This window comes from Zonotrichia leucophrys, chromosome 15, assembly GCF_028769735.1.
Source record: "Zonotrichia leucophrys gambelii isolate GWCS_2022_RI chromosome 15, RI_Zleu_2.0, whole genome shotgun sequence".
Lineage (NCBI taxonomy): Eukaryota > Metazoa > Chordata > Aves > Passeriformes > Passerellidae > Zonotrichia > Zonotrichia leucophrys.
Window position 1 is genome coordinate 1450732 of NC_088185.1, and position 24937 is coordinate 1475668.

Here is a 24937-nt window from a genome sequence, read left to right on the forward strand (position 1 = left end):
TTCCTGCTTTATGGTTCCGGATGTGAGAAACAGCAAATTAATTTATGTGACATTGCCAGATCCTTACTGCTCCCAGGTGCAGATGAATGAGATAGCTGAGGTGCTGGAATTCAGGGCTTGAATGGGAGCAGAAGCAGGCTTTCAAGGCAAACCAAACACCTTCTCTGGTGGGAAGTGGATCCTTGTTTATTCAGCGTATCAGTCAACATCCATTACCCACCAACACCTCTGGATGACCCTTGTTCATTCCCGTCTAGTGTTCTAACACTCACATTAAACATTCCCACAGCACCAAAATTAAAAATAACTGGCAAACTCTTCAGTGAAAAACACTGGTGGAATACATGCACAGGCTAAATATTTGTAATTAATTCTGCATTTTGATTCACCCTCTCCTCCAAACTCTTACAAACATTTCCCCACTCCCATGAAGAAGAGAGCCAAGGCTGTGGAGGCGCAGGAAGGAGCAGACAGTGGGAACAGTCACCAGGACCTGCCCCATCCTCCCTGTCCTACCAGCACCTCCACGCAGCCCAGGGGCCTGGTTTGTCACAGAGCAGCAGGCCCAGGACCCCTTCTGCAGGAAAACAGGCATTTCCATCAGGAAACATCTCAATTAAAGCCCTGTTTTATCACCACGAGGCTGCAATCCCATCTGGAAGCGCTTCCAAGCCAATACCCAACAATTCCCAGGGCCTCTCTCTGTCACTGGAGCTGCTGAGCAGTGATCATGGACAGCTGATTATTGCAGCACATAGTTGACCTTTATCTAAAATTCCATTAAAAAGCTTTATTGACTGTAGTCTTGCAGGCTCTTTCAGGATTCACTGGGCCATTTATTCCCTGCTTTTAGAACTGCTCCAGCTCTAAGGAGGAGTTATTTTTTCTTGTCATTTTGAGCTGGTTTTAAGGCTGTATGAGGGGTGGTTTCTGGGGCAGAGGAGGTTATCTTAAGGCACATGAGGAGCACAGAGAAGCTGCCAGGGTGGCACAATGATTTCCAGGCTGGTTCGTGGATATGGATCCAGCAGCTCCCAGGGAAAAAAAAAATCCTTTTTCCTTTCAGCCAAGAGAGATTCAGGTCTGAGTACTTCATACAGCATCCTTGTGAAATTTGTTACTCCATGCCATCATGTCAGGTTTTCATCAGCTACAGCCAATTTTTCTGGGCCACAAGCCGGTCTCAAACAGAAATAGGAAAAATAAAAGAATGTTTCAACCTTTTCTGAAAGAGGATTTATAGAAATGGTTCATTCAAGCCAAAAAAACCATTCTGGTGACAGCTCCCCCAGGCTTCATTGGAGTGTCCTGAAAGGATATTACTCCCTTTCCATTCAGTAACAAAAAGAAAATAAAATAGTGGGAGGAAGACAATATAGGCATCAAATGAAGCAGGAGATCTGGAAAAATGAAACAGTGTGAATCTGTCTTGGAGGAATATGAAATAGTGCAGAAGTACTTGGGGACTGCAGAAAGGTTGCACAGGCAGATCTGGCATTTCCAGACTTAGCAGTGCTTGATATTTTTATTAACATTACGTATCACTATTTCATATTTACATTTAGTTCCATGTACATTCAGAGAGGAAAGGGAAACCAAAAATTTCAACATTCATCTGGGTCTATAAAATTTTGGACTCAAACCCAAATTATTCCCAATCCACCAGTAATGGTTTATTTCTGTGATTATTTCTAAATCTGAACCAGCATTTCAGATTTCAGAAGAGCATTTTTATATTTTTTTCCTTTCTCAACACTGATTTCTGCTGAATGTTCCTCCTGCAGTGATGTTCCAGGGATTCATTTCTTTCTCTCCCCAGTGACAATCCCAGAGACAGAGCTCCCCATTCCCAGCAGCTTGCTCAGGAGCGATGAAGGCCATGTGGAGCCTCCTCCTCACAGGCAGCCAGGCTGCATTCCCCACAGCCTGTACTCTCATTTTCTATGCATTTCCGGATCCAAAACCTTCTGTTTTCTCTCCCTTGTTTGCTCTTGGCAGCTATTGGCAGGAGACATCCTCTTAATGATCTTTTTCTGGCCTTCTAGACGACTGCTCAGACTTCTCCAGATCTTTCATTATTAGCACAGAAGCCTTGTAAGTCACTTTTAATGGTCTGTGCAATTTTTATTCCTTAGCAGGAGACATCACCTCCTCCATATGGATATATGTTTATTAATATAAACCCTTAATATCATTTTGCCTAGTGAGACCAATCAGGAAGGGTCTCCTGGTATGTGTAACACCTTGGATTGGGTTCATGACCTGTTTCCTCGCTGTTACCCTGAAATTTCTCCCATTTCCAGCTCCATTCTTTGCAGGCACAAAGAAGGATGGCTCCTTGCTGTTGGGGAGGGTGAGGGATGCCAGCAAACCCACATTTTGTGTGTGATGTTCGCTGTTAATGCTCAGCTTTCAGGGGCAGCACATCCTCACTGACAGCTCAGATGGGGAGACTTGGAGAAGAATCCAAAAATCCATTGTTTACTCCTAAAGAGAGTGTCCTCATTTCTTCCCTATAACCAAGGGGCAATTGTCCATTTATTTCATTAAATGTTCTCCTGCTGTACAAATTGACTCCCATTTTTCTTTTCAATTCATCCTCTGAGTCTCAAGATGGAGTTAAATAATAACAAACACCACAGAAACAATAGAAGCCATTCCCAGTGCTATTAGATGAGATTTCTGTTCTTCCAGTTGAGCAGGAATTGTTTTCTCCTGTCTCTTTTATAACTCCTCCATGTATCAGGAGACTTCTTCTGTTTAGCAATTAGCACTCAAGTTGCTGTTACCCCTTCTGTAGTCACGATTTCCATCTTTTCTTTTCTCATTTACTACATTTTATCTAAGTTTGTTAGTGAAGAGGGAAACAGAGATACTCCAGCACATCAAAGGACAAAAAGCCCTGAAAATTTGTGACACTGAAGTATGTATCAGTCCTGCTGGAATCTCAAACCTGTCCTTCATTTTTACCCTTTTTTTTTTAACAAGGTGGCCATAAAAGAGTTTAATCATGGCAAACATAGCCCATTTCACCTACCTTTACAGTTAAACTGTGCTTAGTGACAAACCACCAAACATAATGGGCAAAATTTATCTTCCCAGATGGTGAATTTTGCAGTACAGACCAGACCAGCAAGGCCACAAATTAATCTCCAGTGTCACAAGCATTTCATCACACACATGTAGGGATCACTGTCAACAAAGGCACAGCAAAGGCACTGAATGCACACTCTGTCCCCAAATTCTGCCCCCTGACACCAAGCCACACTGGCTGCACTCCAATAGAAAAAGAAATAAATGTATTTTATTTAAAGCACAGCACCACAGAGCTCCAACCCCACCTGAAATTCAAGTTACTGAATGAAAATAACCAAGCTCAAGCCAAGCAAAGCCAGTTAGGAGTGATGGAAGGGACTGGAGGTGAGAGCTGGAGCTCACCAACACGCTGCAGTGTCACCCTGCAGTGGCAGGGCTGCAGGATGGGGATCTGACAGGGGGAGTCTCTCAGCACAGCACATTGCTGAGTCCAGGAACTGCTCCCAGCTGCTTCTCAGCTCCCAAGCTTGGGAAAGAATCACAGATTTCACCAAAAACAAAAAAAAAAAAAAATCAGCTCCCATATGAGAATTGAAGTCAGTTCTGCTAGGAAAAATCCAGCATAAAATAAAACACTATGCCACACAGCATGAAATAGTAAAGAGGTGCATAAAATTGAGCATATCTGCTCCTCTGCATCCTGTCAGAGCTCAAGGCTGTGCTGAGAATGACTTGGGTTTGATCTATCCTCTCATGTGAGCCAGACCCTGCTACACTTACAACAAATATGATTAAAAACTATCAGTTATATTAGGCAAAAATATATTTCCCAAGGCAAACATTCACTCCAATGTCTTTTTCTCTGGCTATAACACACAGAAATTCTAGGTGTAGAAGAACCTTCTGGGTTTTCACAGACATTAACATGGAGCAGAAAACCAGGGAAAGCTGCAATAATGAGATGTAGGCACCGTAGTGCTTGTATTTCCCTCAGCATCATTCCCTGCCTTCCATGTAAACTTCAGCTGAAAATCTCTCCATGGACCCAACATACATCATTCAAAACAATCATAGCAACAGTTGTAGATTCTCTTCCCATTCTAAAGGGCAGGTGAACCACCAGCAGAATTGCATTCTGCCTCTCACTTTCAGCATCCAACTGAAGGGTAAATAAAAATACTTTCAGTTTCTCTGATGAAAAGCACAATGCAGGCAAAGCCAAATAAAAGCCCAGACAGGCTAGACTACAGAGAGCCAGCAGTGAATTTTCCAAGGAAATATTTCTGGGCACGTAAAACATGCTGATTTATTGTACCAGAAACATTTCCTGGGGATGAACAGATTCCATGCACTGTTCAGAGAAGGAAATCCCCATGGAAACCTGACTGCCTTCCCAGGAGCATGGCGATGGACGTTCCACATGTTGGGAGAACAGCTGGAGCCGTGCACACCCCATGGGCTGTGGGGCAGGTGAGGGCTCAGCAGCAGCCAGGCTCCTGTGGGTCATCCTGGGGCTCCCCAGCCTGCAATCTGCCTGCTCCCAAAATTTCTGCTCCCCTGAAAACCCAGCTCAGTTATTGCTCAGTGCTTCAGGACCTATTTTGCTTTTGAAAAACAGCATTGCAAAAGTGTCTCTGCAAGGAGCTTTTTGTTATTTCCTGGCCAGCAGAAATATCAAAACTCAACCCTTGCACCATTTGTCACGAGGTAAATGCTATTTTAGAAATTCCAGTGGAAAGAAAACATCCTCGTCTTAGGCTGGCTCTAATACCTTGGGAATTTTATCTGTGGTGTGGGGAAGAGAACAAAACCCTGCGAATTAAGAGCTGATGTTAAATCCTTGCAGAGCCTTAGGCAAATTCCATAATCTCTCTGCTATGGCACCGAGGATCAATACACGCCTGCTGAAACCCGACTGCTCCGCCAGGCCAGTCCGTCCACTGCCGGTGGATGCTGGCCAAATCCATGTTTGACAAATTAAAAACACTAAATCCACAAAGAGCACCAATAAGTTGTGTTTAAAGGAAGCCCCTTCCTGATCCAAACCTTTTCAAGTTTGGTTAAACCCCATTATATTTGTCACACTTTCCCCCCCGTTAGCAGCGCTGTGCTGTGAATCATTTGTCCCTATTCAGGCAGCAATCTCCAAGTTTATTAATATGCATGTGCTATTTCACAAATGCTGAATGACTTGAAAGTGCTGCATAAGGTTTGCTGTCTGTTTTCTCAACATCTGTCCCCAAAGTGCATTTCTGTCACGTTCTGCTCCCGTCCTTCTTGGATCAAAAGTTGGAAGTAAGGCACGAATCTACTCTGAGGTTTCCCTTTCCCGAGAGTCCCACATCCTTACAGCAGATGACACTTTCCAATTACCTTTTGGCCCTTTTGTTCCCCCAGTCTGGCTCACATTTCTCTCTGAATTTGGTCCCTGTGCAGCTCTGAGCCCAGAGTCTGACAGCTAAGGACAGAACAAATACGCAGCACTAACCCTCGGGGTGTTTGAAATGCCTGAGTTCTCCTATTACAGGCAGATTCACAGGGAAAGGTCAACAGAGAGTCCCCAAACTTAAAACAAAAATGGGCTATGAAACTAGCAGTCAAAAGCTTGAAGAAGCAGAAAGGGCTGATGTTACAGGAAAACTGAAGAAAACTTGCAAAGTTTAGCCCCAAATTCTGGCTCTGCCAAAGGATTCCTACACAGGCTGAGCTCATTTCCTCAGCTCTCAGCTCCCCTCTGTACAATGCAGCAAGAGTTCTCACCACGTTTGACCTGTGCAGGATGTAGCCCGTGCATTTTGGAAAGATGATGATGATAAAGTTGATAAAAACAGAGGAAACTTCACCAAAGAAACAGAAAACCCTCCTGCAAACTCTTTAGCAAAACACATTGCAGCAGTTACCCTGCCTGAGTTACAGAGGAAGAATTTAATAGGCAGAATTATGACTAGAAGAAAACAGAATTAAAAAATAATCAAACAAACATTCATAGCCCATACTTTAAAATCAATGCCCATGGTCCAAAAAGTGTAATAATTCACACCAATAATTCCAGACTATCTATAGTTTTCACCTGTTGAAGAGGAAATGCAGAAGTTCTCTCAAGAAACAGTAAATATAACCGAATGTTTACACCCAGCATTGATTTGCCCCTATTTGTTTTGCATACAACACTTAAAAAATTCTCTTACCTTAATACAAACTGGTCTGCTAGCGAGTAATCAGCCAGGAAAACATGGAAGGTCACAATGTCCCCCTCTCTGACTGGGCTGAGTGGCAAGTGAATAAGGATATTTTCATCCACCCTCAGAGAAGACTGCTTTAATTTGTCCTGATTTGGGTAAACAACGATGCTACCAATCCTCTCCATGGCTGACAAAGCTTGGTGCTCATTCTCTTCACCTGCATGGATATTGTTTTCCCATTTTGCATCCTCTGGAGAACATTCCCCATCCACTGCATAAATCTTATAGAAGAGCTCCACAGTAATCCCTTCCAGGGAGGCTGTTTCCTCTGGAAGCAGGGGTGGAGGGGAGCTGAACCAGCTGGGGGACAATTCCAGCTCCACCACGCATAATCCCAGGTGGCCTGTCAATCTGCAGCTGGCCACCACTTCTCTGGACTCCAGGAAAGCAAACATCTTCACACAAGGCAGCATCTCCTCGGAGTCGTAGTCATCCCAGTCCTTCCCTGCTATATAGAACAGGGTCTGTATTTTGGGTTTGTTGGAATAGATTGAGCTGTTGATTATGTGGGATTTTAATTTCCAATTAAAAGTGAATTTATTTGTGAAACCAAAAGATGCAGAAGTCAGCATGAGGTCCAAGGGAACGGGTTGTTCAACAGAAAAGGGTCCGTACGTGGCGTTTAGGACAGGTGGCTGTTTGGCTTTGTATATAAAGAATGAATCCACCCTGGACTGCAAACTGGAGTTCCTCATGATATCCTGGTTGGCTTCCTTGAGGAAGAAGAAAGTATCAGCATTGGAGATGTGGGGGTTTGCAGGGAGATAGGTTGGCAGGTTGGAGAATCTCTGGATGCTGTCCATGATCCCTCCTCGGCTCTCCACCACTGCAGCCAAAGAGAAAGGAAACAGAAAAAACTCAGATGTTTGCTTAGCATGGCCTCAGCTTCTGACAAAAGCAATGGATGGCAGGAGATCAGCCCTGCTGGCCACAGTTCCAGAGCAATCTGACACAGGTACCATGGACAACACTTGTGTTCACAGCTCAGGCTGGAACAGTGCACCAGCTGCACAGCTCCCTTCCCACCTTCCCCAGCCCGTTTCTGCTTAAAGCCATTCATCAAAAAATCAAACACTGGTACCACCAAGAGAGGACTGACTGCCCAGACCCCAAACTAACATCCCAAACTTTTTACTGGCAGTCTATTTTGTTTTTTCCTTTTATCATCAGCTCAAACTTTCAGCTTCTCCTCGCCCATGTTTCAATGTGCCAAAGGAACTGACATATTGAATATTAGTAGCAGTAAAACAGAACAGTTTAAGCAGTAAAAACGGAACATTTCCTTTAATCTACCGTCACTAACACACAAAGCAATGGGGGTTGAACATCTGCATCACTCCCAATCCATTCTGCCAGGTCAGCAGCTTGGAGATTAGTGAGAACCTGATGAAAGCTTCATGTTCTTGAAGCCAAAACTTTTCACGATAAAATATATGGGGTTTGATTGAGATCTCAGTGGGATGAATTTACAGGCAAGAGTGAACTTGAGAGAAGGAGAAATCCTTTACACACAGAAGGATCTCAGACACTTAGAAAGATTTTTGGGTTTAATTCCTGAGGAGAATAAAACACATTTGGAAACCACAGAAATTTCTCTACAACACAATGGTCAATCCTCCAGCCAGCACTGAGAGATTTTTCCCAGGAAAGAAAAGATTCCAGAGGGAGGGAGGGATCAAACAGACATCTTGGGTTTGGGCTGGTCTCTCATTAACAGTGAGATATATTCAGTGTGGGCTCTGATCCTACCAGAAACAGGGGCTCTTTCAAACTAACAATTGGTACCCAACAAAAAGCCAGTGAATCCGAGCTCCTGGGACTGCTCAGAGGAAACAAACAGAAACCAAGGAATTCAAATGCAGCAGTTCCATAACGCTCAGAGATAACAAAGGCACAGTGACAGAGCCTGAGGTCAAAGCTCTCATTGTCCCTCTGGAGCTGAGTGGTGATTTCACTGTTTGTCAGGGCTGCCCAGAGCAGATACACAGCACACAAACAATTACACCTGCTCAAGCCAGATGACTCAGATTCCTGCAGCCACGACTTAGCAGAGATAAAAGCTCTAATATTTAAGCTATTTTTTTCAGGTTGTGTATTTTTAAAGCCTACATTTATCAAAGACAGATTCTAGGGCAAATCCCATCCATTTGACTTTGCTCCACTCTTGTTCTCAGTTGAAATTCTGGTCATTTGTTTTTGATAGTCTGATATTATCTACACTTGTTTAAATGCCTCTCATTTCACCACAGTACTTTTGCCTTTACTTTTGCTGTATATTTACTTGTGTCAAGGAGGTTTTTTCAGCCATTGAAATATTCTTTGTGGGAATGAGTAAACACGAAAAAATATACAAAAAGCAGACCAAAAAAAAAAATTCTCAGCAGGAAACACTCTACCAGCAATCTCCTCTCTCAGCACTGCACCTGGAGATCAGGTCAGGGCTTCCTCTCAGCTGCACAGGCAAATGGAAACGTGCCCTGCCTTGCTCTCATCACCAACATCAGCCCAGCTCTGGAACTCACCAGCACAGCCCATGGTGAAATGCTGAAACCCAGACAATGAGAAACTGTCAGTGGCATCACACATGGGACAACCAATTTTCTAGTTGGGAAAATTGACCTTGGTCCTTCCCTGTCACATCTTCCCTTCCATGTGGATGATGGGCAGAAAGTCACCAAGGGATGCTTGAGCAGCCCCATTTCTGCTCTGTGGTTTATTTACAGGGCACTTTGACACCTTCTGCCATTGTGCAACTTCCCAACTCAGGAGCAGAAAGTGAACTTTGGTCCTGGGAAAGCCAAGACAGAATAAAAGGAAGAGTATTTTTTCTGTGCTATAAATTCAAATGCAGACAAGCCCCTTTCTGGATTAATTGTAAATAAATTGAACTACATTTGAAAGCAATACTTTTGAGAAGTCGCATTTAACATAAAAACTTTACAGCCATGCAGATAAGCAGCCAAGCAGATAAGCAAGGAGCCAGAGCAGCAAGAGTGCCCTCTGATTCCTGGAGCAGGAGCTAAATCTCCTCCCAAGGCACACCAGCCTGCAGAGGAGATTTAAACACTGAGGCAGTTACAAACCAGAAACAAGACAAGGCTTAAATGCATTTGTGTTTACATTACAGGACTCCCACACAGGCTTTATGCAGATATTTTATCTCTCTCGAGCAGTGATTTACAGGAAGTTTAAAAGGGATGTTTTTCCCTTTCCTCCATTTCATTACAGTGGCAACTTCTCAGTGCCTCAGCTCAGAACTGGTGTGAGGACTGGGATATCATCCTGCTGTAACTCAGGCAAAATGAGATACAAATTTTGTCTGAAGGCTTATATGGGAAGCCATAAACATCAGTAGACAGGGCTGGGCTTTGTCCTAGAACCAGCCTGCAACAAAATATGATATCTGAATTTAGCAGCATTTTATGATGCTGTAGGAAGATCTAAAAAGAAATACTTCATACGATGGCAGGCCAGCACCCCACCTTTTTAATTCAGCACATCAGCACCAAGCATCAATCTCCTCAGAGCAACAAACACAAACCAGACACATCTGGAGCTTTCTGGTGTGCAATAATGCCATGAAAAAATCACCTGCTCCTTTAATAAGCACTCCAGCAAGATCAAAGAGGGCAGAACATTAGAGCAGAACGTGGCTTAGTTCTAATTAGGTACCAAAAGGGAGCAAGAGCTGAGGAAAAGTAAATGGAGACCAAATGAGCTTCCCCAGAGCTTTCTCAGACAGAACAATCTCTGGGCACTGGGGGTGCTGAGGGGAGATGTGTGCAGATAACACACTGGGGGGATGTGAATTGAGATATTTAGTTGGAATTTTGGAAAAACTTTTCCCTTTAACAGATTCTCTGCAGGCGCTTTGCCAAGACACTCACTCGGCTTGAGGAACTACTGACCCCTAGAGCAACAGGTCAGCTTTTAAAGCATCAGCACTGCAATTTTATGTTAAAATCCTTCCCTCCAGAGTTGGGCAATATCCTCATAGCCCAGCTCACGCTGCCAGCTCAGAGTACAGGAAAGAAAACTCCCTGTGATGTTTCTGAGGCACAGAGGGAGGAAAGCAGCAGGCAATGCAGTGCTGAGCATCACAGGTGCCCCTTCCTGGTCCTTGCCCTGCCCAGCTCAGGCCTCAAACAAAGCTCCTGTTCTGTTCCCTTGAGCATTTTTTATCTAATCATAAAATTATCCACCATTCTTGGTTTTAATCTCCCTTGACCCTGGACTGGCACCACAAAAAGCAGCACAGGACTAAAAGAGGAGCAAAGCCACGGCTGCAGGACAGACTGTGCAGCAAAAATCTGCCACTCATGGAACTCAAGATTTCATTCAATCTTTATTGAATTTCTTAGATTTCATACTTTTTAATAAGAAATAAAACAAGTATCCTGCTGGAAGACAGTGGTGGCAGGTCAGTGTTAGCAACAAGGCATCTATTTAACATGTAGTAAGAGGAAAGTCTTTTAAAACCATCGTTTTGTAGCTAAAAAGGAAAATAGCTCCTGATGGAACATAAATCCAAATTTCACATCTAAATATTCTCTCTGCTTTAGCAAACTATTTAACAGGAGCCAAGTCTTCCATAAGCCATCAGTAATTCTGAAGCTGAAGGTGCAAGGAACAACAACTGTTTAAAATTGCAACTCTTTCAATATCCTTTTTCTCTGAAAACAAACAAGAAGCCAACCCTGCACCTGTGGAAAAACTGTGAAAATGTTAAAATTCATCTTTCCTGCAGCATCATCAGAACTGTAGAGCGAGCTCATACAGACACTCCTCTTTGTAAAAGAGGAATCATTTCAAGTAGTGTGGTGCCAGTAAGTGCTGTGATGTTATCCATGACTCACAGAGGCAATCAATGGCTTGTCTGTACAGGAGAAAAATCACCAGCCCCTCCCACCAGCCCTCCCTGAAACCCCATAAAATCAAACTACACATGTACATTATTCCACTATAAAAATGGCTCTGTTCATAATAATGATTTTGTTCTGGAATTGCAGGCATCGGCCTTGAATGCAAACACACTGTACCCCAGAACAGGGTGTGTACATGAGGAAAGCTAATCTGGAACTCATAAATTACAGGAGAATATTTCATTTTGGACCAGCGGCGTGGGTCAGTTTCTCTCCTATTGCCAGGGATGCTGCCAAGAGAGTTTGCCCAAGGTGGTTTGGCCACAGCAGGGAAGGAAAACTCTGACTCGTGGGGCTGGCAGGAGGGAAGGAGGAGGATGATTGCAGTGTGCAAGCCTACTACGGGTTTACTCACCCTGTGAGCGCTGCGAGTGGGCTGGGGCTGGGCTGTGTGAGGATCTGGGGGTGAACTCCCCCTGTGCTCTCCCTGACTCACTCAGAATGTGCTCAAGTGGCCAGGAAAGGAGGATGGCACTGTTTACTTCCTCCTCTCACAGCCCATCCTGTGACTCATCTCCTCAGCCTTACATTCATGAGGAAAAGGAGGAGAACCCTCCACAGTGCCCTGAGGGGTAAAATTCCATCACCCAACTGAAGCGGGAAAAATTCCATCGCCTTCCATTCACAAACAAGGCTCAGTCCTTGACTGCTGACTTTGCTATCCAGTGAACCCCACTGCACAGGAAAAGAGCCATAATGACAATTAGTGTTTCCAGCTGGAACAGAGCAATTTGAAAATACAAATGATACTGCAAGGAAGAGTTAAGAACTGCTCCCAGTACATTTTTAACATTAAAGTCAGACAAAAAGCTGTCAAGATATAAAAAATAATAGTCTGAGAAAATGTGATAAAATCCCTTAAAGCTTTTCTTACTCTCTCTTCTTCTTATCCTAATTTGATGTAAGGATAGAACTTGATGGAGGACTTGCAACCAATTCACAGTCCTTCCATTCAGTCTTGATTACACATTTGTGGAGACAGAGATTTGCTTTGCAAAACACTGCTGGACCAGCAGCTTGTTTGGAAAGACAAGAGAAAAGACACAATTAAAAAAAAAATCAACTTAATCCAAACATCTAAAACTGAAGAGAGGTTAATTAACTTTTGTTGGCTTGGGACAATGTCTCACATCCTTATCTCCAAATGTGTGAGTCAAACTTCTGCTGCCCAAAATTTTAGAGGCTTTTATTGCTCCCTCTGAACCTTGTACAGTGGGGTTTAACTAAGGCACCTGGGTTTATGGGCTGGAGTAATAGAGAAACCACATGCCTATGTTTACCCAGCAAAAAAGCTTCCAAAAAAGCTTTAAAGCACACCTCTGGCCTCATAAATCTTTTGTCTACTAAAATACATTTTTAAGTGCAAAATTAAACCATGCTTATGAATGAAACCCCTGATCAGGCCACACATTCAGCCATAAATTGTGTTATTTTGTTCCAAACAAGGCAAGTGCTTCAGAACACAATAACAGATTAAGTTGGATGGTGAAGTTTCTGAGCTGGTGCTTTCTAGAGTTTTGAGCTTGCCTGCATTTTGCACAGTCACCCATACTGAAAGACATATGTGCAGCAAGGCCACCTACAGATAGTAATAAAACCGTGCTGTCTGAAAGGCTGCCTATAAATCTTATTAAAGTAATCCCTTCCCTGAACCCAGATTATTACATTCACCTTTATGGTAGAATAAAAATTAATTTTCTCAGCTATAATAAGTGTATGATAAGAAGGCATCACTTGGGACTAAATAAAGATTATAATTAACTCCAACTGAATAAATCTAAATTTAGCTTGGACTAGCAATTTGCTTTCATGCATTTTCCTCTCCGACTGAGTGAATAGCTACAGAAGGATTAGCATCCCATGCCACTTCCAGCACTGCTGTCACAGAAAGGACTGGGACAGAGTGTAATCCAATACCCAAAAGGCCTGAGGATTAATTCAGGGTTCTCTATCAGCAAAAGTTTGGAAAGCTGGAGAAAAACAAAAAGGCTTAAAATTGCCATTAGGCTGCCAAGGAAAACGTGAAGTGTTGGACTCCAGAGGGAATATTGCTGCCCAAATCAGGCTTGGGCAATGCAGGAGCTCTGCTGAGAGCACATTTAGGGGAGGCACTGGCTGGGATTGCTGGATCTTGCTCTCTCCTGCAGCCTCTGGGTGCTGCTGGGCAGGTGGGTCTGTGCCCACTCTCCATTTCCCTTCCCTCACCTGCAACACCCCTCAGGTGACCCCAAAGCAGCTGCAAAACAAGAGGCCACAACATTAAACAAGGACAGTCAAGAAAACAAAATAGGGTGAGGCAAACGCATCAGACAAATAAGCAAAGTTCCCCTGACTTTTTACTTAACTGAAAATAAAACCCCTTAGAGCAGCAGATCAGAAATTCATCCTTTTCCAAGGAAACAAGGCTCCACTTATAAAGGGTTGAGGAGCTGCCTGTTAAGGCACTACCTCATTATTTGTGTTGTCTGGGCAGATGATTGTTCCCAGTGTTATTAGTGGGAAGGAGGAGGTCCAGCTTGTTCATCAGAGCAGAGCCTGCATTTATCCCCTGTGTTTATGCCCAGCAGGGCACACGTGCAGCCCCAGCACTGAGGCTCCTGTGCCACCTCCCTGCAGAACAGAATTTCTGTCTCCAGATCAGCACAGCCCAGGCCACAGGTGCAGGCACCAAAGAGCTGCTCTGGCTGCCCACGCTCAGAGCAGGGAGGGTGCTGAAAAAGGAGCCCCAAATGAGTTTCCTCATTTACTGTGGCTGCTGCAATGGCTCAGGTTGCTCTGCTGGGCTGATCACTGGCCTAAGTTGCCATTTTAGTTTCCATCAGGGCTGTTAATACAGTGGTTAAAAGTCACAGGCTGCTCTTGGCAAGTTTCTCTGCATCTCTTATACAACAGCAACAGGGAGATTGTCCTGCCACTTACAATTGGAGGCATTAGTACAGTGGCTAAAGGTCACAAATTCATCAGCTGAAAGACCTGAAGGACAGAGCTACTAGTGCAAGTTAACCTGAAGTTTAAAAACACCTGATTAACCATGCAGGGTGTTTGTTCTGGTTACCTGGAGAGGAGAAACAGCTGCTAATGCAGCTGCCAGCACTGACAAGCCCTGTGCATCCCCCCTGGCACATGATAAATAAGGTTTGTCACGGCCACTGGAGGTTCTCATTGCTAAAAAGAAGGTTAGGAGAGGGCTTCCTACCATTATCCAAAGAAAAACTCATTTTCCCTCAGAGATATTTCATAAACAACAGAAAATGAATACATGTATGGGAGTGTGTGGATATATTCTCCAAATAACAGAGAGGCTTCACAAGGCAAACACATTCACTAAAGGTACCAGGTGATTGCAAAAGTAAATCTTTTAAATATGTGCTCGAAACCATTAGCTAAGTGTGAAATATTTGTATTCTGTGTCAAAACACCTACAAGTCACACAAAGCCAAGAGACTGACAGGAGAAAGGGCAGGATTTATGTGAGCTGGGGTCTATCTGTCATGGAGATAGCAAAGCTGGGAGAGAGTCCTTTTATTAAAATCACTCTCTGCCTGCAGATATTGATCTCAGCAGCCACAGTTGGACAGCAAAGTGAGTCCCCATTTCTCACAAAGTTCCTCCCTGGCACAGCAGGAAAGGATTGGGGTGGATGCCCTCACCCCCAAAGGATGGGCAGGGAGCAAGGGGCGCTGGTACAAACAGCACCCCACAACACCATGGCACTGCTGCCTTCCAGGAACCACAAAGCCCCTCTCAATAACTCTTCCCAAATTTCCAGGAAGCCTATTTTGCTCCCCAAATCACTAAGGCAGGTTGCCATAACTCCAGATTGAGTTCAGCATTAAATCCAAGCAACACAGTGCTGAATGCATGTCTTGCATTCCCATTTTAAGGAGCAATTTTGTCATTTCAAAGGGATCCTTCCCTAAATCTTCTCCAGCATTTTCCATTTTCCCTCTCGGCAATAATTTCTCCCCTGGTTTGGGCTGATCCCTCAGCCTCTGGAGGACACAGATTTTTGGCTGTGCTTCTCTTTACAAACCCCAGCTTGTGACTGTAGTCAGTGGCCTTGAGTGTTACACCTAAATCCAAAATGAAGGAAAGAAATGAGAAGTTCTACATTCTACAGATCTCCTACATCCCTGCACCCACAGGTCACACAGGTGTTTCATTTTAGGGCACTTGTGATTCTCCCCATGTAAGCATCTCTCTTGGAGATATTGGAAAATTCCTTGCGTGAGCTGACAATTACAGGATATTAAAATTTGTCCAGAGGCGCTGTCAGAAAGCAGGCAGGTTGGTCCAAAGCCTTTCTCCAGAACAATGGGCTTTCACTGGATTCCCCACCCTGTTGATTCAAAGCTCTTGGAGGCAATGAGCTCCGAGCTGATGGGCACAGGGAGCTGTGTGAAACCGCAAAAGCAGCTTACAATAAACCCCCTGTAAAGTTATTAACAGCAGAGATCTGTCCTGAATGCAGAGGAAATCCTCTGTCTCACAGCCCACATCCCACTGGGGCTGCAGTCCCAGGAGGAGCCTGTGCCCTGCTGGGCACCACGATGAAACAGCACAGAGGCACCCAGAGCCAAACCCAGCTGGGGCAGCAGCCCTGAGCTCACAGCCTGGGCACTGGCAGCAATTCCCCTCTGCCTCCCCATTCCTGCTGCATCACTGACTACCCACGCTGGTCTGGGGCACTGTTAGCAGGGTAAATTCCTGCTTCAGCCTTTGCACTGTTCGGGGCTGTGGAAAGAAGGCATCCTTCCCTTAGGTGAAGCCCAGAGGTGCAGCTGCCTCCAGCAGGATCTGTGTCCCCATCTGCAATCACACACAGAGATCATCCCAAGCTGTGCAGCCTGCCTACAGCAGGGAGATTTCCCACTGGGAAATTGAAGCACAAATACAAAAGTTCCAGGACACAGACCTGTGAGGGCATGCAGCCTTTTAGCTGCTTTAAATAAAAGCTCCACAGCTTTACAGATTCCCCACTATTAGTTCAGAGATGTCTGGACCTTTTTTCTCTGAACTCCGGCTTCAGCCTGCACTTAGCATTGCTCTCACCAGTAACCAACATTATGCTAAGCAGACTCCAGAGCAGTCTGTGCTCCCTGGCTGCCCCAGGAGCAAGCACACAGGCCAAGTTCTGCAGCTCAGACATCACTGAGTTATCAATTCATGTCTGCCTCTCGAGGAACAGCACATGAAAACACGAATCCTTCCTTTCTAATGACAGCCTGTTTCTTTTCCCCTGCCCAAAATACCCAGAACAAAAGTTTCTATTTTGTCTCAGATTTCTTTACTTAATTCAACATTTTATTTTGGGAATGACAACAGCCTCAAGCAACTCCATTAATTTGTTACAGAGTGGGAGAGCTTTGCATGCCAAGTGTGATTGCTGACCTGCTCCCCTGCTCCCTTGCTTCTTGAAACAGCCCTGCTCGAGCACATCCCAGAACCAGAACAAAGCATAATTTCTCATGCTTGAATGCATTATTTTACTTTATGAATACACATTTGACATATTTTACAAATTTACGGCAGCTGCTGTCAGAAAGGACAAAATAACCCTCCCCCAGTAGCACTTTTCTGTTACTGCAGCAATCAAAGGCTGCAGCTTGTCACTCACATGTGGAGAATGACTCCTTGGGGCCAGCAGAGAGCCTCACCCAGGACTTCTTGGGTGTTTGTTTCTCTCTCTGTTGCCAATTCACAATTTAGAGTTTGATTTTCTAAGCACAATGAAAATTCCCAATAGCTCTGGAGGAGGCAGTTCAAGGAGATCTTGTCAAAATATTTGTGTGTAAAGAGAGTGAAACCTTATTGTGACTTTCATGCTGTGAGGCACCGAGTACAGTTACCTTGCTCACAGACAATTATTAACTTCCAGGCAAAGAATAAAAACTCTTGAGCAAAACCCAAATCTGGATGAGGTCATACTTGCTGTGTGGTTCACTCATGTCAATGTATTAATGCAATAAAAGATAATGAGCATTTAGCTGACAGCATTTTCAAACTCTCCAAGAGTCAAGAGGAGTAAATTAGACCAGATTTGAGATTGCCTGAGAAGGCAAAAAGCTGGATCTAATTCTTTTCTCAATGACAGGGAAATTATAAAATTGAATGAGAGTCACAGGACATCACAATCACAGCCCAGCATGCCTGGGCACAGCATTTGGGTGCAGCTCAGCATCAGCATCGGCCCATTTGGAAATGCCATCATGGGCAGTGACAGGGACAGCAAAGAGCCCTGCTCACCTTCTGCTTCGTGGCATCACCTCTAAACCTCTGTGTGCAAACATCACCACTGCAGCTCAAGTTCAAGTCAGATCTTATTACATCCAGTACTGCTCACCTACCCACAGCCCAGGGAATGAAATTGTGCAGAAATTCAGCATCCAGGTCACTTCAGCATTCTGCTTTGTCTGGCATTTACATCTAAAGCCAAGCACATCATTCTCACTGCATAATTTATCCATGGGATTTTGCCCATGGAACAGCCAAAGCAGATAACAATTTCTTCATACTTATTTATTTTTTAGAAAATTCAGTCAACTTCTTCTCTGCTTCTGAACTGTGCAAAAAGATTATGAACCTCTGGTTTTACTCTTCCAGAGCTTGAGCTCTCAGCTAGCTGTGATCAGAGATTAATTCACCTCTTGTTCAGTCTTGTGCCTTTAGCTATTCTTGTTTCCTGAGTGGAGGGAAATGTGTACAAGCACTAAATCTCAAACATGCTATTCTAACATTTGGATTCCATTATCCTAGAGATAACATATAATCCTATAATGATATGTAATAAATTAACATTTAATCTCATATCAGAGAGTTCAAAGGGATCAGAGCCAGCTGGTGCTAAAATAAGCCTTTGCTGGAGGCTGCAGGACTGGGAGCTGAGGATGAGATGTAAGATCTGAGCTGCTCTGATGCTTTGGCTTGGCAAGAGTGGTTGGCAAGGAGAGGATGGAACAAACCCTGGGCATGAAGGGAACCATCTCTGAGAGCACCCACCTGTGCCCATTCCCTGTCAGTGAAGTTCCTGCAGAGCTTTCCAGAGCAGGAGAGGAAGATTTCCCCCTGAGAGCTGACGAGCAGGGAAGGTGATCATCCCCAGGGCTGCTCAGGGGATTTCATTCAGAGCTCCACTCATTCATTGCCTGTTTGTCAAGGAAGGTGCCTTGAGATGTGATGGGGCTGGGAACAAACACCCAAGCTGGGGCTGGGCTCTGTCCAGCTGCAGAGAGCCTCAACAATCCAATGCTTCCCCCAGCCTCCCTCATGCACATGCAGAACTGATGGAGGATGGACAGTTTCAACACAGGGAAGGCAAAAATAATTTTTCATTCCGTTTCCCTCTCATGTGCCTTCATACACAGAGCTAATACACCGAGCACTGCACAATCTTCATTAGCAATGACAGCTGTTAATAAAGCTTTATCCACAGAGAGTTCCTAGTGAGAGGCACACAGTGAGGCTGGTGTGAGGGATGGGTTTCTCTGGAGACAGGCACAATCAAACACCCGGGAGCAGCCGCAGCCTCCCGAGCCCAGCCAGGCACCAACAATCACCAACAATCCTCCGACCCAAAAAGAGCAGAGAGGAGCCCTGAGTGGAGTCCCAGTCCCTCCAGCCTCCCCAAACCCAGATTTCACTGTTAGGGGAAGGAGAGAAACACCTTGATGCTTGTTCAAAACAATATTGACATGAGTGAGGCTCAGCTTTTGTCTCTGAATCCAAAGACACACTCCACTGCTCCATCTCTGACTGGAACACAGGGTAAAAAGACTCTCAGCCAAGAGAGGCAAGAATCCATCAGACACAACAGTCTTTTTAAAAATCTCGTCAGTTGTCTCTGTTAGTTTTTAGTGATCACACATCAACTTCACTGCCAAATTAACTTAAAAGCAAAGGCAGATTAAAAAAGGGGGGAAAAAGAAAATTAGGACAGCCAATAAAAATATACAGTGAGAGGAGTTTCACAACTTGACACTGACCACAGTTCTGTATGTGAAGAAAACTTAATAAATAGAAATAACACAAAAATCTGAAGTGTTACAGAGTTATCTTTGCTTTGGCATTTAACACACATTTCTATTACCCTTTCTCGATTAGCCAAATGAAGATCAATGTATCTATAAAACTCAATGACATGTTAATGCAAACCTTAAAAAAGATAAAATGCCTTTTATCTCAGTCTTAGGAAAACCTAATAAAGAATTAACAGTCCATGAAGCTGTGGAATTTCACTCTAGGCTTTACTTTATGCCAGGACTTCCTACTCCATTATTTTTTAATGGACAGGTTTCCCCAGGCTTTGGGACATGCCAGTACAATTGTACATTGTCATTAAAATTGGTCCCATATTTTCCTTCAGAGCTGGGATAGGAACTGCACTGTAGTATGTGAACTTAAAATACAAACACCCACAATGGATCAGAAGTGCAAGTCTAGAGTAAGTGTTAAATAAATACAGGAAAAATTGTAAAAAGTAATGATTTTGGTAGTGATCTGACAATTAATGAATTTATGAGGTAAAACTTCCAGCTGCAGGATGAGCACTTTGGATAGAGCTCATTTGGAACATCAGCATTTCAGATATCTATCAGAAGCAACTGCCAGGGATCTACTAACATGACATCAGGTGTTGAATCTTGAAAGGGAGGCAGACTAATGTTTGTCTGGGACTTTGTTCCAGACTGAGAGCATTAACGAGGGAGCTGGAATCCATCAAGCCAGACACCCCAGGCTCAATGGGAAACTGGTCCCATCCCAGTTCCATCTACATTTATTCCTACTGGCAAACCCACAGCAGCAGGATCAGACATCTCAAATGCCAGTGCTTAGAAGACACATCAAATCCAACACTTCTGCACACATTTACAAAGTTCCTTGTTCTCCAAAGGGCCTGAACACTCACAGCTCCCACTGAGACTGCAGGAAATGCAGGTGCTTCCCACCTGTGCTAATGGAGGGCTTGGCTTGGATGCCAAGGAAGGGCCCATCCCTGAGACACCCACGGTGAGTGTGAGGCCACAGGGCCCAGAGCAGCAGGTGCTGGGCACAGGGAATGTGCCAACAGAGGCACACACGGAGCCTGAGCTCAGATACCCTCCAAGGCTGACAGGTTTGGCCTGGTGAATCAGCACAGGGACAAGAGAGACAGCAGCAGGCAGGAAAAACACTCCCAAGGAAAAGCAGGAGGCAGCAGTCCAGGAGAGTGATGGAGAAGCAGTGAGCAAAGAGGAGGTGGCAGGAGCACAAGTGACTGTACACAGACTGACAACTCACTATTTCCATTTAAAAAACACCAAGCCATCAGTGATTGGTCCAAACAGCTAAAAGCCACTTTGAAACCTTTGCTTTTCCTCTGAGATGAGGGTGTCTTGCCCTTAACCCAGCTGGGTCAGGTAGAAAAGCTTTCCTGCCATGAAGGTTGCTCCAGCCCAGCATTCTCCCCCAGGAGCTGCACTATTTGTACCTGGGACCCTCCTCACCTCCCCTGCTTCTCCCCCTGTGTTGGGAGAACAGCTGCTTCTCACAGGCACTCTGAGATTAATTATTCTTGGCTCTTCTGCACAGTGCCTTGATCTGGAAAATTTACTTAGATAACTTCTCAGGCAGCATATTTATCTGCTGGCCTCAACATCTGCCTGAGCATAAAAGTCAACATCTGACTGATGACAAATGTCAGGCCAGTTAAGCAGAGGCTGTCCTGTGCCAGCCTCACCACCCTTGTTCTGGTAGAGCTGGGTCTCATGGCACGGAGTTGAGTGTGTTCCCTCTCTCCTCCTTGAGGAACAAGCTCAGGCCTCAGCCAGAATGGGAAATCAGGCATGGGAATAACAGCCCCAAATGCATCTCACGCTGCAAAATCAATTGCTGGCAGAAAAGCTTATTTTGCCATCTTTACTCACCCATCCTCTCATCCACAACAAGCACACTTGGATCACCAAGGTGGGATGAGAAATTAATCAACAGGAAGGACTGCCTCCCCAAGGCAGCCCATTCCAGATCTATTCCTGGCCAGTCTTCAAGGGATGCTCTTCTACTCATACAGAAAATGTGTAAGAACTGCAAATACAAGAAAATACTGCTCTGTGCAGAGGGGTTCAGACCAGTATCCTCTGCTGCCTGGTGTGGAAAATTCCATCACCAGATCCCATCTGATACAAGTCCCTTCCATGAGCCACAACTTTCAAGAATTCTTATAAAAACCTACTGAAAGCTTGGAAAAACCAAACAAATAGTAGAGAAATAAAGACCCACTTAATAAAAAGCAAAAACTCCTAGCTGTTCCCTTTTAAACACACCTTTGAACTTCACCATCTCTACTGAATTTTGGATGAAACTTAGAGCCAAATATTTCTAGGCAGCCAAGTGTAACAATGACCCTCCCTTTTGATGTCACCCTCCTGGCCCTCAGTGCAGGGCTGGGCAGACAGAAACACAGAGATGGAGGGTGAACCAGCTCAGGAGGGGGAACTTGTCACTCAAAGTTGCTAATGCAGGACCACAGGAAAACTTGGGTTTAACCTCAGCAGTGGCCACCTGTCACAGAGTGGCACTTGGAGTGCTCGTCAGTGACCTGCTTTCAAAAGCAAGGATGCTGCACAAACCTTCCTGGAACTCAGCAAGGGAAAATGCACCTGTCTGTGGGCAGCCAGCAAGGCTTCCCAAAGTCTGCACCCAAAGGAATTCTCAAGTTCCAAGGAAGTTATGGAGATGAAAAACAAAGGATTCATACAGAGAGGGACTCCACAGAGCTCCTGGCACATCAATTCTCAGGAAAATCACAGCACTTCCTGTACAACCACATCTGGCTGGGGTACGAGGTTGCACATGAAGAGATCACGTGTGTTCTTCACATTTACCATCACATTTAAAGCACTATCACACAGGAAGGCAAGGTCCACACACCAGGGAGCTCCCCAGCACACGGCCAGGAGGTGTCTGTGTACGGAGAATGGCCCAGAGGAGGCAACATGCTTCCTCTTCTTCTTGGCTCATAGCTGAATTGTTTTGGGTTTTTCTCTCCATATCAGGAGAAGTGGACCTGGGCCCCTGACATGGACTGCCAGCAGGGTTTGTCTCAACCAGTTTATTTACACCAGTACAGACTGGTGTAAAGCTCACTCTGTTTTCCCTGTAACACTCCTGCCTTAGAGTCCCATTGAACATCAATAACTGCAGGATTCACCAGAGATTACAATATTTTAAACAGAACGTGTCTGAGGATTTTTCAGGAGTATTAGTTTTCAGAAATGCTGTATGTTTATTCATGCAGTTAATTACATAGACCACAATAAAAACAAAAAAAATGTCTGGTTTTTCTGAGTGTAGGAGTAAAAGGAAAAAGTTCAATTCTAACTAATCAACAGTCTTATCTTATTCTTTCCACAGTATTTAATCAAAATGTTTCCAGCATATACAGCTAGCAACCAAGACCCAAACAAGTTAATTTTCCTTAAGCAATACACATTGCAAAACCTGCAGCACAAATAAGCCAAGCATCACCTTGAATATAAAGATATCCCCAGCAGCAGGGAGCTGAGTCCCAGGAGTTTGGGTTTCTCACAGCACCAGGGCCCAGAACAGGGGTGCGTGAGGGGGGCAGCAGTGGGATGGGCACTGGGGGTGGGATCCCTGCCCTGGCACAGCCCAGCAATTCCATCCCCAGCCCTGGGACTGTGCCCGGGCTGCCTCCCACAGCGCCTGCAGCTCTTGTCACTTTGTCAATGAGAAGCAGGAATTTGTGAAGACCAGCTTTCACTGCACTTCATTATGTTTTTAGCAGAAACCAGAAATCGATTGTGTCTCGTTAATAAAATTCCACCACAACAAACTAATTAGAGAGCCTCATTAATTTTTGATGCACGTTACTCCTGTGCAGGAAGCCGCTGACCTTTCAGTGACGGGTGTCGCATTCATTACACACTTCATGTTTTCTGCCCTCTTTTCTGTGATTTACAGTACTTGCAACACGTTTTCCAGAAAGCAAAGCCTGTTTTCTCCACTGCAGCTCAGAGCTGCCTTCTCCCTCCTGCCATGTAATTCCTGAGCACGTCAGCCCAGCCCTGCATGGAAGCACAAGGACACCTCCAAACCATTCCACCTGCAGCACAGAGGCAAGCAAAGCCTGGGCACTCCTGAGGGTGCAGGGAAACACAGAGAAAACCCATCCCTGCAGGCCCTGAGGATGTGCAGTCTCTGTCCTGCTCAGCCCCAGGATGGTGCCAGCTTCCATCCCACACAAATCCAGCCTGGTGGTTTCACAATGACCAGCCCAAAGGTCAGTCAGTCCATCCCAAAGCTGGCCTCAGCACTGCCCAAAGCACAGGATGCACCACTACCAAGTGGCCATTAAATGCTTTAAAGACAAGTAAAAGAATTTAGGAATGAAATGAAATTTCTGCTTGAGTAAGGTCTCCTGGATCAGGCATTAAATCTGCCCGGTATCTCTTTCCTGTGTCATCGCACACCTATTTTCTCCTTGTAAAGCACAGTATTGATTTTTACATGTTTTCATTCACACTTAGAAGCTTTCCAAGATTGGACTTTATTCTCCAATATTATCTGCTGAAACACTGGAACAGATTGCCTGGGAGCACCACAAGGTCTTCATCACAGGGAGACCACAAGGACAGGCTGTCTGTGAGGAATCCATGGGTAGAGCTGAGCTCTCCTGGGACAGGGACATGCACAGGATGATCCTTTGTGATTCCTCCCAGCCCTGTTTCTCCACCAAAGCACACTCTGCACCTGAAACAACCAAAGGAGTTCACCTGCCCTTGGGACAGCAGCAGCACCTCAGCAGTGGGGAACAAAAGAGGTTATCCTCCTTCATGTCATCCCTGGAAAATCCAGCTATCTCAGACTTATCTGTAAGGAAATCTGAATTTCTCAGGTCTTACCAGTCACCACTATGTATTGAACAACCAGAGCAGCCACTTCTCACAACTGCACACCCATTTCCTACAGTATTTCCTGAGCCCAGGGTAGTCTCATCCTGATGCTGGCCCATATTCACCATGGGCATCAGGGATGTTTGGAGGGTTAATTTGTTAAAATACAGCAAAATGGCAAGTACTAAGAAGCATTATCCAAGTGACAAGTGCTTATGCATATTTTATGAAGCATCTTCAACCTCAGTTCAATGTATCCAAGAATACTTCTGAAAAATGGCAGATTCTGGAGGGGATTTGGAGAGGAAATGACATATAGAATAGGAGGACAGATGTTGCTAATTTATGATGCAAAGGCCTTCACTGAAAAGTGCACATTTTGCTTAAGATTCTCTACAAATGCTATTTTAATGCTGATTTCCTCCTCTTTAGAATTTCACGAACTCTTGTCTGTAAGAACTTCAGCTTGGCTCAGAAGTTTAGCTTGGATCAAAAGCAGCATCTGTAACCAGCAATTAAACTGGGGCTTCAGCACTGTGCTTGTTTTTAAAGCATATCCACTTTTTAACACCACCACTTGGAAAAACACAGCTAAGCTGTACATAGGAATGTGAGAGTGCATCCTGCCTTCCTGCCTTCCATTCTTGCCAGGATTTTTGGGACTTTTTGACCTGGGACTAGACTCAGAACAGCAACAGAGTAGGAACCAGTAGATGGATGGATCCCAATACCCAGAGAGGTCAGGAAGCCAAAGCTAGATCATCTGTTAAAGGAAGAGAAGCAGGATACTGTGTCAGGCCCAAGTGCTTCATCAGTAGCTCCCAATGCCTCATGCACACAATTTTGC

General features: G+C 44.7%; 1 protein-coding gene across 1 annotated transcript in view; it reads right to left on the reverse strand.

Moving 5' to 3' along the window:
* Positions 1 to 24937, reverse strand: part of TMEM132B (transmembrane protein 132B) — a 207923-nt gene that overhangs the window by 141970 nt on the left and 41016 nt on the right. Inside the window, exon 2 of the mRNA XM_064726511.1 lies at positions 6225 to 7104. Within this exon, the coding sequence (XP_064582581.1) occupies positions 6225 to 7104 (880 nt within the window). The remainder of the gene's footprint in view (positions 1 to 6224; positions 7105 to 24937) is intronic.